Raw genomic sequence first — 17,476 nt, 5'->3', positions numbered from 1 at the left:
AATTCTTCTGCAAGTGGTAGTAAGTGTTTGAGCCTTAGACCTTGATCAAATGACGATTCTTGTGTTTCTTCATATCTCCTTGATAATTTTCTTTTTATTGCACCATTTCGTTTTCTTTTTGACCAGGGAATGTCAATAAATTCTTCTTTTTTATTTAACTGTAAGTATCTGTATTAAACAATGAATAATGATTATGACTGCAAGCTACGGACCCCAACATAAATTGATTTACTGATGTTGGGAAGAAAAGCTGCAAAATGGAATCATCAAGAGCAACAAGTTCCATAAGGGTTTACCGGGATGCGATAATCTTTATAATAGTACGCATAAATGACATTATGTTTCTATAAGAATCATAAACCACTTGTAAAATTACACAAATCAGCTTTGCAATCAAGCTGTTATAATAAACGACTCGATACGCTTCTACAGCTGCAGGTGTAATAAGATTAAACTTTGAAGTATTTTAAGCAGCTGCGGGCTGTTTAAAGTATTTCTTTTACAGTTTTAACCAGACATCTGGTTATTGGTTTCAAAATAGACCACAAGTAGTGTAATGGCTTGATAAAAGATGCCTTCAAGATGGTACATCAGCTTTTAGCGTTAGAAAACCACTGGGGCGTACTGTTAACCAGTTGTCTGTATAAAAGAATATGTTTCAGCCATTCAACAGCAAAAAACGTTATAAAACACTAACTATGAACTCGTATGCAGCCCACAGCTTAATAACGTATTTTAGATGAACCTTTTACCAACCATTAAGTTATTAACTTATTTCAAAGCTTTATAACAGCTTATTGAAGGTACGAACACCATTAAACATCTTATATAACACTTTTACACTTAAATAAGAGGCAGGTTCGACATCTAATCAGCCAGTGTGCTACCTGGGTAGTTACCTACTTAAGTACCTATTACTAAATCAACTACCCTCATGCTAAAGGGCAAGGTATTATGATCATGAGCATGTAACATAACTCAGTCTTAAATAAGTAGTTACTTTTCTAACGAGAAGATCATGATTGTACATTTACGTATCCTAATACTATACATACCCCATGCCTATAAGTACCTAAGTAGGTAGTTACTACAATCATGTAGAGTTACGATTAATATGAGGTCCTCGTAGATACCGTGTGGGATAACCCGCAGGTATTTTTACAAAAATATGTGTTTTGTTTCAAACCCAACGGCAACGCCGCCGGCGGCCTAGTCAGCGAGATTTCCGTTAGATCCCAAAGTTAGTTCCAGTTTACAAGTTTGTATGTTCCCTTGGTTCCAGTTCAACTTAGTAGAAGCTCAGAATAATAACTTTGTTTTGGGTTGGGGTTGGAGCGTTTGAGGAGCAAGGGAGCCACCACCACTGCTTGTAAAAATTGTCATAGATGGTAATAAGTACTAAAGTATTAATATTAAACTACTAACAGAAACAGAATACTGTAGCAGTGGGTTACATGATCCTTTGGTAAACCGCAGCGAACATTTGACATTGATTTCGAATATTGTGTTCCAATCGAATATACTTAATTTTAATAAACATATACATAATTTATATCTAATCATTTACATTACATTAAAAATTCATTTTATATTAAACAATAAAAAAATTAAAACATGGCTGTTTATCTTCATGTAATGTGCTGAAAACCATAAAGCTGAATTAAAAAATATGGAATCAAATGTCAAAAAGGTTGTCATGGGGAATTACGAAAATAATTTTATTTGATCATTTCTTTAAAAGTATGCTGCTTTAGGCGGTCCACAGTAAGTGATATGCATTAGAATCACCCTAAAAGCTAAGTCTCATTCATCTTCATCCAATATTTTCGAGTTTCTTTCTTGTCAGTAACAATGGACAACTCAATACAAACACTGGAGGCTGCCGCACAGATGTTGATGGTAAGTTACTACGGAATAGTAAATATTTGTAAATTAAACCTTCAAACAACTATTTAGCAAAGATCTCTGAATGAGCAAATGTTTATCATTGAATGGTATTTCATATTTTATAGGATGAACAAGGGTGAACCTTAGGTACATCAGTATAACTTTATATTTTTTTAAAATTAAACAATAATTTTATTATTAATCAGACTAAAATGTTTAATTTATTAATTAATGATTTATAGTATTTATTACATAATTTACATTACATTAAATAGGCTCCACCTAATTTGGTGTCATCGGAACAACGGCACCAAGCCGAGAGTGTCTTTATGGAGTTCCGAAGCACGAAGAATCCATACCAACTATGTCGAGAGATACTGGAGAAATCATCCTCTGACTATGTGCTGTTTGAGGCTGCTGGGCTACTGAAGACTGCTCTCATTAGAGAGTGGAGCCTCCTGACTGAAAGTGACATTTCCTCACTAAGGGAATACTTGCTGAATTATCTCATGAGGAAAGAGACACCACCATTTCTACGAGAGAAACTCTTACAAGTGAGTGCTAAGTTATTGTTGTATTTTATTTCAGTTCGAAATATATTTTCAGTATTTTTTTTGCAAGACGGCCGAATGGCGTAGTGGTTAGTGACCCTGACTACTGAGCCGATGGTCCCGGGTTCGATTCCCGGCTGGGGCAGATATTTGTTTAAACACAGATATTTGTTCTCGGGTCTTGGATGTGCCCGTAAAATGGCAATAGGCCCGCCTCCTATTACATTGGGACTAACATAACACTCTGGCGAAAAGTGGGTGCAGCAATGCACCTCTGCCTACCCCACAAGGGAGTACATTAGTACAAGGCGTGAGTGCGTGTTTTTTTTTTTTTTTTTTGTTTTGTTTAGCCCTCTAATTATAATGATGAAATTGTTAGGTAATCTAGTAAGGATCAATTAGAAAATGTATTACTGTTTTGTTTCAGACTATTGCCATCATCATCAAACGAGGCAGCATAGATGATGGGGGGAGGGAAAGAAAGGCTTTGCTTGGTGAATTAGAAAAAATAATCATTAGTTCTCCAATAGGTCAGCAGAAGCTGGCATGCTCCTTGATCCTGGCCATCATGCAAGAGTATGCCATCACTGTGAAATCTGCTGATGTGGGCCTTATATGGGAAATACATTTCAGACTGAAGAAGTCATTTGAAGCAATGGACCTGAAAAGGATTTTTAGGTTCACTGTTGGAGTCCTAGAGCAGATTGTAAGATCTGGCCACCGCCCTGAGGGTGAACAAGCCTTGCTTACAAAACAACTGTTAACTATTGTTGAGACAGTGCTGTGTTGGGGCCAGGTCTCCCCACTGTTGCCGAAAAGACTGATTGGTGTTTTTGAGGCAGTCTACGAGAGTGACACAGCCCCAGCTTTAAGGCTGAGTTTGAATTGGAGAGACACAATTTTGCAGCCAGAGGTCATTGCCCTGTTCTTTGACATTCACATGTATGTCAGATCCAACCCTGACCTTGCTAACCCGTCTCTAACATGTCTGGTGCAACTGGCTAGCTTGAGCGGCATTGTGGTGTCTGACGCCAACTTGAAAAAGCAATATCTAGAGAATTACGTAAATAGCTTCCTGAACATGATGAGCAACATTCAGCCATTTGACAGAGAGATGCTTGGGATATCTGATATTTACCGGAGACTCATACAGTTCTTCTCCCCATCCATGGTGGCGGCACTGCCTCCAGCATTTCTGCAGAACTTAACTTCATTGACGTGTCATTGTATCAGAGGATCTGTGATTGAAGAAGTGGTAAGTTGTTCACTCTATTATTCTCAAAGCAAATAATGTTTTATTTCCATTGTCATAAAAGCAACTGCCTAACCAAATGTTTCCATTCCCAGGCTAATGACGACACAGTATGGAGAGAGTCCCTGAACAAATTCCTGCACACATGGAGCTCGCTGGTTCACGACACTGAGGGCTACTCTACTGAGGCGCTCCAGAACCCCTGCATAGAGGTCTTCAACACCTACCTGCAGAGCAGATTGGCACCACCTGATGGGACTAGGTAAATATGTCGAAATTCTAGTATTGTAGCAACATTCACGCAATAATATGTTACCTACTGATTTTAACAGTGCCTCACTAGGACTCCTCCAGGAGTAGTATTGAAAGGTATGGTAAGTACCTACAGTCGAACTATAAAGTCCTGACAATAAAGAGTGCGATTTTATCATTGTCAGTTATTTACTTAGTTTTACATACATTTTAAAAATGAAATACCGGTTGAAAATGTTTTTTTACGGATTTGTCCTTTAATAAATAAGTATAATAGATCGATTAGATACGGTCATTAAAAATTACTTAGGATCCACTTCCTAGTTTTACAGTACCTCTCTTGGCGACGTTGCCATACGCGTTTACAGTCTTACAGTGTGTACTTTTGTATACTGCTTCCTACTCATCAAAGCATATAAAATATTAAATAGTCCTTTTTGCTTTACACCTGCATACAAAGTCTCGTTACAAGCCAACCAAAACCCTAAAAAACACGAACGGTCCTTTGTTTCGCCATAAGCCTCCAAAAACACAACTAACAATCCCACCCAACCTACCAGGGGCACAGAGAACAGCGAAGCTTCGTGCGACGACATAAAGGACGACATAGAGGAGGATGAACGCAAGCAGCACAGCAATGTGTTGCCTACTCATCAAAACATAGAAAATATTCAATAGTCATATTTCCCCTTACACCTGCATAGGAAGTCTCCTTACAGGCCAACCAAAACCCTAAAAAAACACGAACCCTCCCTTATGTCGCCATAACTGACTAAAAACCATTCTAACAATTCCACCCAACCTACCAGGGGCACAGAGAACAGCGAAGCTTCCTGCGACGACATAAAGGACGACATAGAAGAGGATGAACGCAAGCAGCACAGCAATGTGTTGCTGACTATAGGCGCGGTGGCGAGGAAGGCGCCGGCGCACTGCTGTCATGTGCTGTTCACTCTGCTGCAGGATCGGAGCAAGAGGTAAGTACGTTGGTGGGTTATGTTGTCCTGGTAAAGTTAAAGTTATTGTTCACATTCACAGTACATTCTTTAAAAAAAAAACCTCATTGTATTATTTGACACACATACACAGACACGTTAATCTCATAACACCCCTCTTTTTCTGTCGGGGGTTGAAAAGGTACTTCGGCTTCCTATTTATATTTTCCACCCTATATACAGCTCATAATATCATCAGTACAACCTCAACCTTTGGGAATAAGCCCTGAGCCAGTTTTTTTTTTAAATGTAGGTATAACAATGAAATCTGAACTTCACGGCAATGCCAAGAGATTTCAAGCTAAAAGCAGACATTGTAAGTCGTAAACTGTTTTCGGATCTGGAATAACATGCATCGTAATGTTCTTACCTTTGTATAGGTTATAGTTCAGAAACAGCATCACAAGACGTAATACTTTAAAGGTCATAGGGTAAAGTGGCTTAGAATTTATCTTTTGTATCTTTTATGCGACTTTTGTATTATATTACTGCATTGTATGTTGTATGTGATGGAAGATACTCTAAATTAGGTATACCTATGTAAATCATGCTACCCATTTGCTTTGTTTTACATTTTCCTTAATAACTATTAATAAGAAAAAAACAAGTGTTTTTCGTAACTATAACTTTTAAATTAGCAGTATGTATTATGTTACAAAAATAGCGGGTTTGCCAAAGAACAACAAAGTTTATGAATATCATAATTTTATAGCCAGCACGCGAATTGCAAATGAAGATATAAAAAGCATTGCCTTGGCAGCAAATCGATTAATTTCTCTCAAAACTGAAATGTGAATACTAACTGTGGTATTCACAGAAATAAAGAAAACAGATAGGCCGAGGGTTGACCTTTCTCCAGCAGTGGCCGATTGTTGGCTAATAAGTAATAATATGATGTGGATTAATTAATAAAATCTATATTAAAAAGTAGATGGCGCCATCATAGAAAACATTATTGTATTTAAATAAAATTATTACGAAGTATATTAAAATGATAGGGAAATATAGCAAGAGTCTATCCGAGAAAGTTTCATATCGCTTACTTATATCTGTATTCGCGTTATGCCTACCAAGACGATGATAAAATATTTTTATTCGCCCGTAGGTTGGAGTCGCGAGTCTATCCGAGAAAGTTTCATATCGCTTACTTATAACTGTATTCGCGTTATGCCTACCAAGACGATGATAAAATATTTTTATTCGCCCGTAGGTTGGAGTCGCGAGTCTATCCGAGAAAGTTTCATATCGCTTACTTATAACTGTATTCGCGTTATGCCTACCAAGACGATGATAAAATATTTTTATTCACCCGTAGGTTGGAGTCGCAGCTACAATTGATGCACATGGGCAAGTTGCCAGTGAGCGGCGGAGAACAATTAGTCAGCCTCTTCGAAGACTTGCACTGGATTCTCATGATTACCGGTATGAAATACTTTGCTGGCGAGTTTTTTTATTTTATTTTTTACCTTCATAGCTTGTAGGTATCAGCCCTAGTCCTAGACTAGGAAGTTGGGTTTGTAACCATGGTGTAATGATTGGCTAGCGAATTATTGGGAATGATAAATTAATTTTACTATGTACTAAATTAGTATATTTTCTATTCTACCGATTAATCTATACTGCTTGCGATCTGATGTATTTTTTAACTATACCAAAATAATTTAGGTAGGTTTTGATTACCGGCCGCTGCAGACTTTTATTAACACTTGGTTGTTGGATATGTCCAAAAGATGGACACTCTCTATCCTTAGCGGGTGCACTAGCCACCCTAAAAGAGGGCAAATTACAGTATTGTTACGTAATGAATGTGTATTAAATAAATATATAATAAGTATATTATACTTTCTCTTCTTACTGGCTGGCTTCTTACTATCTGGCTGAAGAAGAAGACTTTGTTACGCACTAAGTGTAATTACATTATTTCGGTTCCCAGGCCACTTCATAGCGATAGACTGCACGGAGGGCGAGACGGTGATGATCCCTCCGGAGATCATCCACTACAGTCTCGTAGAGAACTGCAGCATCGACGCGTCACTCAAGTATCTGGTGGGCGAGACCACTTCGACGGAGAATGTCGATCCCATCATCAAGTGAGTGTGATTTTTATGTTAAGCCCTAGTTTCACCATAGTCTGTTACATTATAACAAGGGATTAGTTGTTGACTTTTGACGCATCTGTCAAGAATTCAATATACAGGGTGTCCCAAAAGTCAACGTCATCCCTTAAAGGGCTGATAGGTCAGCTCATGAGAGGCCAGAATATCACAATATGACCTTAGTAAAAACTCGATAATTTTCGAGATATTGACACTTTTATAAATTTGCTGAAAATCGACACCTTGGATCAGTTTTTTGCGTGCCGCCGGTACAAAAATCCATATTGTTAGAATTTGTTTGGTGTTGCATCACCCTGTATAGCCAAGCTATTGATCGCAGTCAAAAAAAATATCGAGTAATGCTGTATGTTTAAAAAAAACACGGTTTTCAAAGTCATAAAAGGTAATCGTATTTTTTTATAAACAACTTTGACTCTACATACTGTAAAAAAAATATACCACGCAAACCTGGCACCTTATTTGAAAAGATTGCTCATTTAATGCAGTTTCCAAAATGGTATAAAACGTTGCTATTGTTTCAATTAACAAAAAAGTTATTGCTATTTTAGTACAAAACGACCTCGATGTAAAATTGTTTGAAGGAAAGAAGAATGGCGAAACCTGACCCGCTTTGCATAAGTTAGCAGCCACTAACCAAACCTATTTTAAGTTATTGATAATAATGACTGTTATCAGAGAAAAAAAAATTAAAAAATCTAAACCATGGGGTTCTTGAGATATTAGGGTTCAAAAGTAAATTAATTAAAGATTTTTTTTTCGTTAAAAAGATTTTGATGAATGGTACAAGCACAAATAAGTTTTATAATCTAAATCATGGGATTCCCAATACATAGCGCATCACAGAATGTATTACATGATTTTATTTATGCAAATAATATCATAATTATTTTAGCACATTTCACACTCAGAAACCTTACCAAACTCTTATAAAACATATTTTGCGTTTTTTACACCTTATTTAAAAAAACAAACATTTATTGACTTTAATTTTTATTTCTCAAAATTATAACACCACATTATTATATTAAGTACATAATCAGCAAAAAATAATACTCATTAATGGTCATAATCATAATTTTGAGAGTTTTATTTAACAATAACTTTAAAATAAATTACAAGTAATTAGAGGTAATGTTAATGACAAACTGATCTGTCCCTTTTTTGGATACTGTGGGTTTACAATGTACATGTGTAAGCGTTTTACTTGTACAATATCACACATTAGCACTACTCAGGAATGTACGTGACCATGCGCTACATTTATGGGGAATGTGGAGGTGCTATAGTCCACTTTTTTCGAGAAAGATATTCAAAATGCGTTTTTTTTATTAACTGTGACAACGATGTCTCTTTTCCCACTCCCGGCCACACCACCTATTTTACTTTTACTTATTCCAACATGACTTACCCTTAATAAATTCAGTCAGATAAATTTCCTTCAAACAATTTTACATCGAGGTCGTTTTGTACTTAAATAGCAATAACTTTTTTGTTAATTGAAACAATAGCAACGTTTCATACCATTTTGGAAACTGCATTAAATGAGCAATCTTTTCAAATAAGGTGCCAGGTTTGCGTGGTATATTTTTTTTACAGTATGTAGAGTCAAAGTTGTTTATAAAAAAAATACGATTACCTTTTATGACTTTGAAAACCGTGTTTTTTTTAAACATACAGCATTACTCGATATTTTCTTTGACTGCGATCAATAGCAGGGCTAGGTGATGCAACACCAAACAAATTCTAACAATATGGATTTTTGTACCGGCGGCACGCAAAAAACTGATCAAAGGTGTCGATTTTCAGCAAATTTATAAAAGTGTCAATATCTCGAAAATTATCGAGTTTTTACTAAGGTCATATTGTGATATTCTGGCCTCTCATGAGCTGACCTATCAGCCCTTTAAGGGATGACGTTGACTTTTGGGACACCCTGTATTATTATAAATTTTATTTTAGATGACACTTAACAATGTAATCTCTCAGACTATGGTGAAACTAGGGCTTTGACTTTGGAATTTGTCTAACAGTTATGTTTTAATGTAAAAAGAGTGGATCTTTGAGTGGAGTCCACTGATTGTCATGGTTAAAATCTATTAGGTGTTATACTTACAATATTGTTGTGAATTTCCTTTGGAATTTTCTGTCTGAGAGTCTAGAATATTCTGTTAACTCATGTAGGTATATGTAGGGAATGTATTGGGTGAGTATTTGCAAACTAACATCATGGTAAACAGTCATCCGTATACCTATCGGATCTCTTAACATTACAAACATTTAAATAACAAAGTGGTTCGTAAATATTTATAATTCATTCAAATTAACTTATCAGATAGTATCTCTTTGTTATGCTAACCTGACTGTTACACGTTTAGAATAAGAAATGGTCGATCCTTTGTGAGCATTAGAAGATATTTTAAATAGATACGTAGGTACTTTTCAGGGACAAGATTTTCATTAAAAATGATAGTAAGAATGAATATCGAAATAGATTCAAAATAAATACATATGGAGATTTTCAATCCTTCAAAACTCATAGTGATTAAAGAATATCCAATCGGGCGGCAATCGCCTACTACTGGACATAGGCTATCCATTAGGTAGAAAAGAATAGAATACTCTTTATTTTGCACCATTAAAGCAAATTTTACAGGTACCTACATAGATACATATTTGATGAATCCCTCAATCTAACACCACCCCTATCCCACAGGATACTAGGCGAGATTCTCCGAGTAAGCGCTTGGGAGTGCGCCGCGCTAGAAGCGGGCCTGAGCTCGGTGTTCAGCCCGGAATTGTCGGCGACCATGTCGTGGCTGCTGAAGATCTGGGCCAACTCGTACCTGATGCTGCAGCCGAACTTGTACTCTGAGGTGAGTGGGAGAAGGGTTATAATATGGAAAGTTAACGGTTGACGATTCAAACATTGCGGCCGTGTTTTGGCGTAGGTATGAATATTATTTTATTATTGACGGTGGCATTACACATTCATAACAAGCGGGGCTGAGCTCGGTGTTCAGCCATGAACTGTCGGCGACCATGTCGTGGCTGCTGAAGATCTGGGCCAACTCGTACCTGATGCTGCAGCCGAATTTGTACTCTGAGGTGAGCGGGAGAAAGGGTATAATTTAATAAAACTGGAACGAGAACTGTTTCAGACATTGTTTACAACGTACACGATACACAATGTTTCCGTCGTACGATGGCATTCATATTATAAGTCTACCATCCATCATCGCTTCCAAAACAACAACCTAACCCCAACATTCAACACAAAGAGTCACATAACAACTATTGAACAGCTAATCCGATTATCGGATCCGGAACATAACCTCTTGTCCTATGACCCTTAAAAAACAAAATGAATATCGGTTGAGCCATTTGGGAGCTACTCTACCACAGACAGATACACACATACTCAGGCACGTTCTACTTGTAACACCCCTATTTTTCCGTGTCGGGTTATAAAAGAGATGGTTTTTTAATAGATTACAATGTTGTTTTGTTGCATTCTTTTCTTTCTTTTTTCTGTTTTTGTTGTACATTGTGTCAAATAAATGTTTTCTTTCTTTCTTTCTTTGTTGTTGTTCCCTGTGTGACAGACTTTAAATATTATTTTATAAACTTTTTATCGTTATCCCCACCAGATGTCAGCAGTGCTCGAGTGTGCCTGGGGCCGGCAGTCCATGGGCGTGGCGTGGGGCGTGTCCCGCCTCGTGGCGCGCGCCGGCTCGTGCCTGCGCCATCTGAGCGCACAGCCCGCCGCCGCCACACAAGCCATGCAGTTATTGACTACTCTAGCTTCTATACAGTGCAAGTAAGTTAGCGCTAGATGGCGCTGTTATATAGTTTTGTAATTATTTTCAACCGTAGAAACAGAAATACCTATAGTTATTAAGATGAGTCGTGCTTAGCCTACGTTATCTGAGCGCGCAGCCCGCCGCCGCCACACAAGCCATGCAGCTATTGACTACTCTAGCTTCGATACAGTGCAAGTGAGTCACGTGTGTGTCACTAGATGGCGTCGTCTAGTCATCTGAGCGCGCAGCCCGCCGCCGCCACACAAGCCATGCAGTTGTTGACTACTCTAGCTTCGATACAGTGCAAGTGAGTTAGCGCTAGATGGCGCTGTTATATAGTTTTGTAATTATTTTGAACCGTAGACACAGAAATACCTATAGTTACTAAGATGAGTCGTGCTTAGCCAACGTTATCTGAGCGCGCAGCCCGCGGCTAAAGCCTTGGTGGATTCAATACAGTGCCAGAAACTCTGGTGGTTGTCACTAGATGGCGCTGTTATGGGTTTTTAGTTTTGCAGTTTTTAGGTGCGTCCGCCAATTTCTCCATGATTGTCCCCGGTTTGAAAGGCGTATATGAGGTTGCATAACACCATAGACTAGATACTAACTACCCTTGCGTCCATAGAGTGCAAGTAAGTCGCGTGGTTTTACTAGATGGCCCAGATCATAGCTTTAACTTTGTAATTTTACGTAGGACCTAAACTAAAAGTGGAGTCGCTGGGTCGGACTTACTACGGCTACACACAGGGATCTCGGTCAAAGCCCAAAACCATTAGATCCTCCACCTTACTCATAATAAATATCTTTACTGAGTAAGTAAATATATTTTATTGCCCACAGACAAAACCCCATAGCGAGTTGCGAAGAGTTCCTGGCTCTGGTGGCGTGGGAGGCGGCGGGGAGCAACCTGCCCGGCGAACAGAGGAAAGAGCTGCATAGAGCCTTCGCTATAGCCGCTACATATGCTGAGGGTGAGATGTGAAACATGATAAATATTTTAGAAGTGCCTACGAAAACGGTTAAATTGTCACCTAATGGTAATGTGGAATGGATGTGTGAATGGTTAATTCATAATGCTTATAATTTATAGCCGCTACGTATGCTGAGGGTGAGATGTGAAAAATGCTGAGATGATATTACGTAGAAATACATTAGAAGTGCCTAGCAATAACGGAAAAAACGCACATCAAAATTATTTGAATGCTTATGGTTTTATTTTGTAAAGGAGCCATTTCGCCTTATTTCATGAAAAAAATTGGAGGCCTAGTGATTGTCTGAAATTGTTCAAAAATATTATGCAATATCTTTTAGAACCTGAGGTTTTGTTATAAAATTTTATCTCAATTTAATTTTTTTATTTCCAGGCGATGTGCGCAACCGACTTATCCAGGGTACCGTGGCGTTGAAGGAGAAACTGATGAACATCATCAACATGGACTCCGACACGGAACCCGTCAGGAATATGCTGGCTGACACGTTGGACTGCTTTATAGGAGTCACTGAAGGTGTTCACGAGGTATTATTGCTGGTTTTGTTATGTTTTATTGGATAAAAGCACAGAACAACAAGGAGTCGTGTGGTTTTATTATCTATCTATCTATCTTTAGACCGATGTCGTCCATAAGTAAAATACCAATTACTAGCTTTTGCCCGCGAACTTCGCTTCGCATTCTCGTCATTCTCAGAGCGGTCCATTTTATAGATCCGTATACGTTTTTATTCAGTACTTCCCGACCGAATATTGAATCCAAACCGCCGAATAAAATCTTCAAATATGGTGATATGTGAATTTATTATTTTTTTATTTATTCCTGACGAATGAATGAACTAATCCTAACTCTCCATATCCTAACAGGTGGGCACAATGGACGAGCAGCTAGCCATCCTACTCTCAGTACTCCAATGTGTGCCGCGCATAGTGTACCGCTACCACAACTACAGCGGCGTCGTGCTGCCGGCGCTCGCACTGCTGGCCAAGAACGCCAAGAGGATGCTGCACTCCACCCTGCACACCAACAAGACCGAGTGAGTTCTATACAGGGTGTTGCGACATGCTGCTGTCGGCGCTACAGGGTGTGCTGCGCATAGTGTACCGCTACCACAACTACAGCGGCGTCGTGCTGTGAGAGAGCTTAAATATACTATATAGGGTGTTGAAAACCATATAAGCTGTATATAGGGTGTCGCTAAGCTGGCTGAGCTGAAATCAAGGGGATATGTACAAAGTTTCCACAAAGTTAAGTTTAGTTAAGTTTTGCAAAAATGGGAATCTGATGCGCATTTATTATTTGAAGTCACCGTTACTATTCTTCGTTGATAGTATCTAGTGGTTTTTATAACAATACAACGAAAAGTTGTAATAATTATTAACGGAAACGTGTTAATTTCAGATACCTCGAAGTTTGCAACACAACATTTGAAGTGTACGTGAGATGGAACTCCGGCAAAATATCCAGCATCCCACAAGACGCGGAAGAGGAAGCTTATGAGGTAATAAATTAAATAGAATAGATTCAATTAAGATTTCAGAAGTAGGCAAGAAAAATACAGGAACAACCGACAAGTAGCTCAACCAAATGCAAAATTAAATTAAATGTAGTCTTCAAATTGATTTTGCATTGGAATAGACTTTATAGTATGTAAAAGAAATCAATTTTATTAAATGTTTCATCATCCTATATGATTACCATCACACTTCTGTCTTACCTCAGATGCAAAGGGAGTATTCATCTTAGACGAATAACTTCTAATAATTTTTACCAACCACCCATATAACCACCAAAACCTCCCCTCCCCAGGACATATGCGCCCTAATGGAGGTAATCTGCAGCATCGCCCGCTGCGGCGTCGACGCTCAGGCCGGCGGGAGTTGCGCCACCGGAGTGAGGCTGGTGCTGCCCCTCATCACCACACAGTTACTGGCACTGCCGAGACTGGCGCATATAGCTTACCGGATGCTGAGGGACCTTGTGGCTGCTGATCAGGTACAATATACTTTACTGGGTGTTGCACAAAGGGCTATACTAAGCCGAAACCTACGTGTATAATTAAGTAAAATTTAAGCCCAGAAATGAAAACATACAACACCCTGTATAAGGCGCAGTCTATTGCTGCTTTGATAATATATTATGTATGTACAAGATGGTGGCAACACGAGATCGGCGTGTTGGTACAGTTGGTGCCGTGACCAGGATAGTTTAATTAGGATAGCTGAAGAATGATCATCATTCCTAACGTATACCCCTGTAAAGTCAATGAGCTGTCTACTTTATTGACATCATGCTGTTTTAAGCAGATCATTCATCCCAACGCTTCCGATATTTGCACATAATTCTAATAATATGTTTCTGTTCAATAATGTGATATAATGTGATTTTATTATTACTCCACAGATAACCAACCTCCCGATAGAAGATTTCAACATGGTGGTAAACGCTCTACGCGTCGGCCTGACAGCTGTTTCCTGCGATGTGTCTACTCTGTGTTGCGACACCATCGTGGGCCTGTCCACCAAAGCCAGGACTCTGGGAGACGACAACCCATACGCTATATCACTTCTCACATTAGCTGAACTACTACTGATGTTGATAATAAAGATGGAAATACCGCCGGATTCCATACCAGCGGCCGGTGCCGCCATTTATGCGCTGACTTGTGTGAAACCAGCACTTTTAGAAGGCTTAGCGCGACAATTGATTGAAGCTTTTGCCGTCAATGACCCCGCTAATGTCCCCAGACTAGAGGAAGCCTTTGGAATACTAACTAATGGGGTACTTTTCGACGGACTCAGACCACACAAGATACGCTTCCAAGATAACTTCGACAAATTCCTGGCAAGCGTACACGGCTTTCTTATTGTCAAGTAATGTGTATTCTTATTAATATTAACGGTATTGTTTGCCTGTCAGTTTATTCTGATATTGTTTGGAGAGCAATGAGTCAAATTGATCTGAAACGAACTGAATGTGAACCAAAAAGAGCTAAGACTTGAACGGTTTTTCTTTGACATTTGGAATGTTTGAGGTTGAATTGGTCCCTCCTAGGGCTGTGTATTTTATATTTAGGTACATAAGAGAGTATATCTTAGGTGCCATGATTGGTAGATCGCCGCCCATTGTTTCGGTTGCTTTTTATTATAATCTTTGTGGCCTAAATTTTTACAGGGTGCTGAGTGACTCCAATATTACTATTATCTATCGATCGCAATATATTATTAATGGTTACGTTAAATTTTATTGATGACAGTGATTTTGAAATGAGTATGTTTATTTCAGTTTGACATTAAAATTATGTATACCCTGGCAAATAAGTGTAGAATATGGAAATGGAAACCCAACAGTTATTTTCTACCTTTGTTTTAGTGCAAATATATTTAGAGATCAGTAGCTTATTTTGACATTATCTAATATCAGAGAGTGTTTGAAAAATTGCCAAATTCATCCTTTTTAGTTTTTCCACCTATTTGCCAGGCTGTAATTTAGTATTAATATTTGAATAGCAGTCATTTAAGATTTAAGTTGTCCTATTTTACGCGCTTGGTGAATGAAAATATTTATTTTCACAACGAATATTGGAGTGTTATTCTAATGGTGGTTGTGAATGTGTAAAATGAACATATGAATCTGCGTAGTTTTACAAGATCTTAGCTTTTAGATTCAAAAGTACACTTAGTACTAGCTAGAAGGAATTTATTATTGTGATTCCTACTATCTGAATTTACTTAAATATTTACAATCGATGGGTTTCCACTCAAAAATGTATTGAGTATTTTGAAAACTTAAACCTATCATTAATTAGCTTTTAAATATTTTCTCTTTTACCTCCTGCAAAAAGATGTTTTTCACATTATTATCAAGACTTCACGAGCTATAGCTATTGCAACTTGTAAGTTGCCTTATATAAATAAGTAAAATTTACACTTGTAGTCAAATCATCATATTTGTCTTCTATTTAGGTAATGTAATTGTACATAATGTACATTTATTATATTGAATAAGACCTTGATACCTTTTAATTACTTAACTAAACGGTTAAGGTTTCAGAAGTTGTATAAGGTTCACACGTTTTAAATGTTTGCGTTTATGTCATAAATATTCTTGTTCCTGTTTTAAAAATAAATAAATTATGATTTAATCTATAAGTTACTATCTGTTATTAATTATTAAGTAGACTTTTTTTACACATCGCATTTATTTGTTCACACATAAAATTGGTTTATGTTAGTATTTTTTTACTTGCTGGTTTTACTTTTATACACAAAAAACGTCCTGTTTTATACAGCTAATCTTCATATTGTAGTCATGGTCGTAATTATTAACTTACATATTAATACTTAAACCACCCTTAAATGAATGCCCGTTGCAATTTTGTAAATACTCAGCCAATCTCAAAGCTAATCGTACGATATTGTATGTACATGTGAATGCATACCTACTTCCTCTTTTCAAATAATTATACTGTACAGTTTTCATTTGTTATTTTATTTCGCAACCAAACATAATCATGGATGTAGTTAATGCTCATTTTATGATAAGGGTAGGTATATAACTAGGATGGAATTTTACTACTGTACTTCCCGTCAGCATGTTAATGTATCCGACAAACGCAAGTTTCATTATGAGCCAAACTATAATCGCGAGAAGAACAGCTGATCAAATACATATTGGATGTTTTTTTTCGCCATTTCAGTGTTGGTAGTTGGTACCATGTAAGAAGGTACCATTATAAAACTTATTCAGTGGGTTTCCTACGTGCTACATTGACACTGATAAATTTCACCCTGTTGATTCGATTTCCAGCAGCAGATATACAGGTGGTGCAAATTGGTATAGTAAGCCGAAAGAGAGTGACTCAGGGTTCATCCAGTTTGCAGCGGGTACTTACGCCCAGAGCTACGCCGGCGCCGCGCCGCTCTGTACATCTACGTTGTTGGCCCTTCTTATCGTGTCGTGGACTAGTTTTTCTTTGAGAGAGTGGAGGCAACCACAACCTTGTGGCATATTATACAAAAAAAAAACGACTCTCTCATGCAGATGATTACTCAGAAGAAGTTTAATATGCATTTTTTATTCTGTGTCTATAAACGGAACAATCTGTGTAGTTTGCTGGGACATTTGACATTTAATAGGGATGTACATATTTACAGTTTTTTTTCGAATCGATCTTTATGCTTAAAATCGGCCGCTGGAAGCCTTTATTATTATTAAATTATTTATTGCACAAAGTAAATTGGTACGGTGGTAGCATTTTCTACCAGTTAACCTTTGGTGATGTTGAAAAAGTGATTGGTAGTGCTTAAGGCTTTGAAGAAAGAAGATGGTTTATATTGAGTACTTAACGGAAATATATACCTATCTATACAATATAAATATACACATGATACCAAAATAAATACATTACATACATACATAAATACATACATAAAATTACTATCATCATCATCACACAGAATCACATCACATCCTTTACTCAAAAGTTTGCTCAAATTGAAATTTGAAAAGCAATTTTTTATGGTTTCACTGCTTTGACGTGCGTTTACTCTAGCTAGCTAATGTGTGGAATTATGTGTATTAAATACACAGTTCAAACTAAAAAAAGGTTTCTTGGTTTTAAATTCAAACAC

At 37.6% G+C, this 17,476-nt stretch overlaps 1 protein-coding gene across 1 annotated transcript; it reads left to right on the top strand.

The window, feature by feature from the left end:
- Positions 1 to 1,655: 1,655 nt before the first annotated feature.
- Positions 1,656 to 16,324, top strand: LOC105383974 (exportin-4). The gene is made up of 15 exons (XM_048629678.1): positions 1,656 to 1,899; positions 2,163 to 2,441; positions 2,866 to 3,693; positions 3,786 to 3,952; positions 4,752 to 4,919; positions 6,253 to 6,359; positions 6,871 to 7,027; positions 9,768 to 9,927; positions 10,702 to 10,871; positions 11,695 to 11,825; positions 12,219 to 12,370; positions 12,710 to 12,879; positions 13,245 to 13,344; positions 13,653 to 13,838; positions 14,247 to 16,324. Exons 1-15 carry the CDS (start codon positions 1,852 to 1,854, stop codon positions 14,718 to 14,720), a joined length of 3,297 nt encoding a protein of 1,098 aa, XP_048485635.1. The 5' UTR covers positions 1,656 to 1,851; the 3' UTR covers positions 14,721 to 16,324.
- Positions 16,325 to 17,476: the final 1,152 nt, after the last annotated feature.

Source organism: Plutella xylostella, chromosome 23 (assembly GCF_932276165.1).
Source record: "Plutella xylostella chromosome 23, ilPluXylo3.1, whole genome shotgun sequence".
NCBI lineage: Eukaryota > Metazoa > Arthropoda > Insecta > Lepidoptera > Plutellidae > Plutella > Plutella xylostella.
Note: the sequence above shows the minus strand (reverse complement) of the source record. Positions and strands in the feature narration are given on the sequence as shown.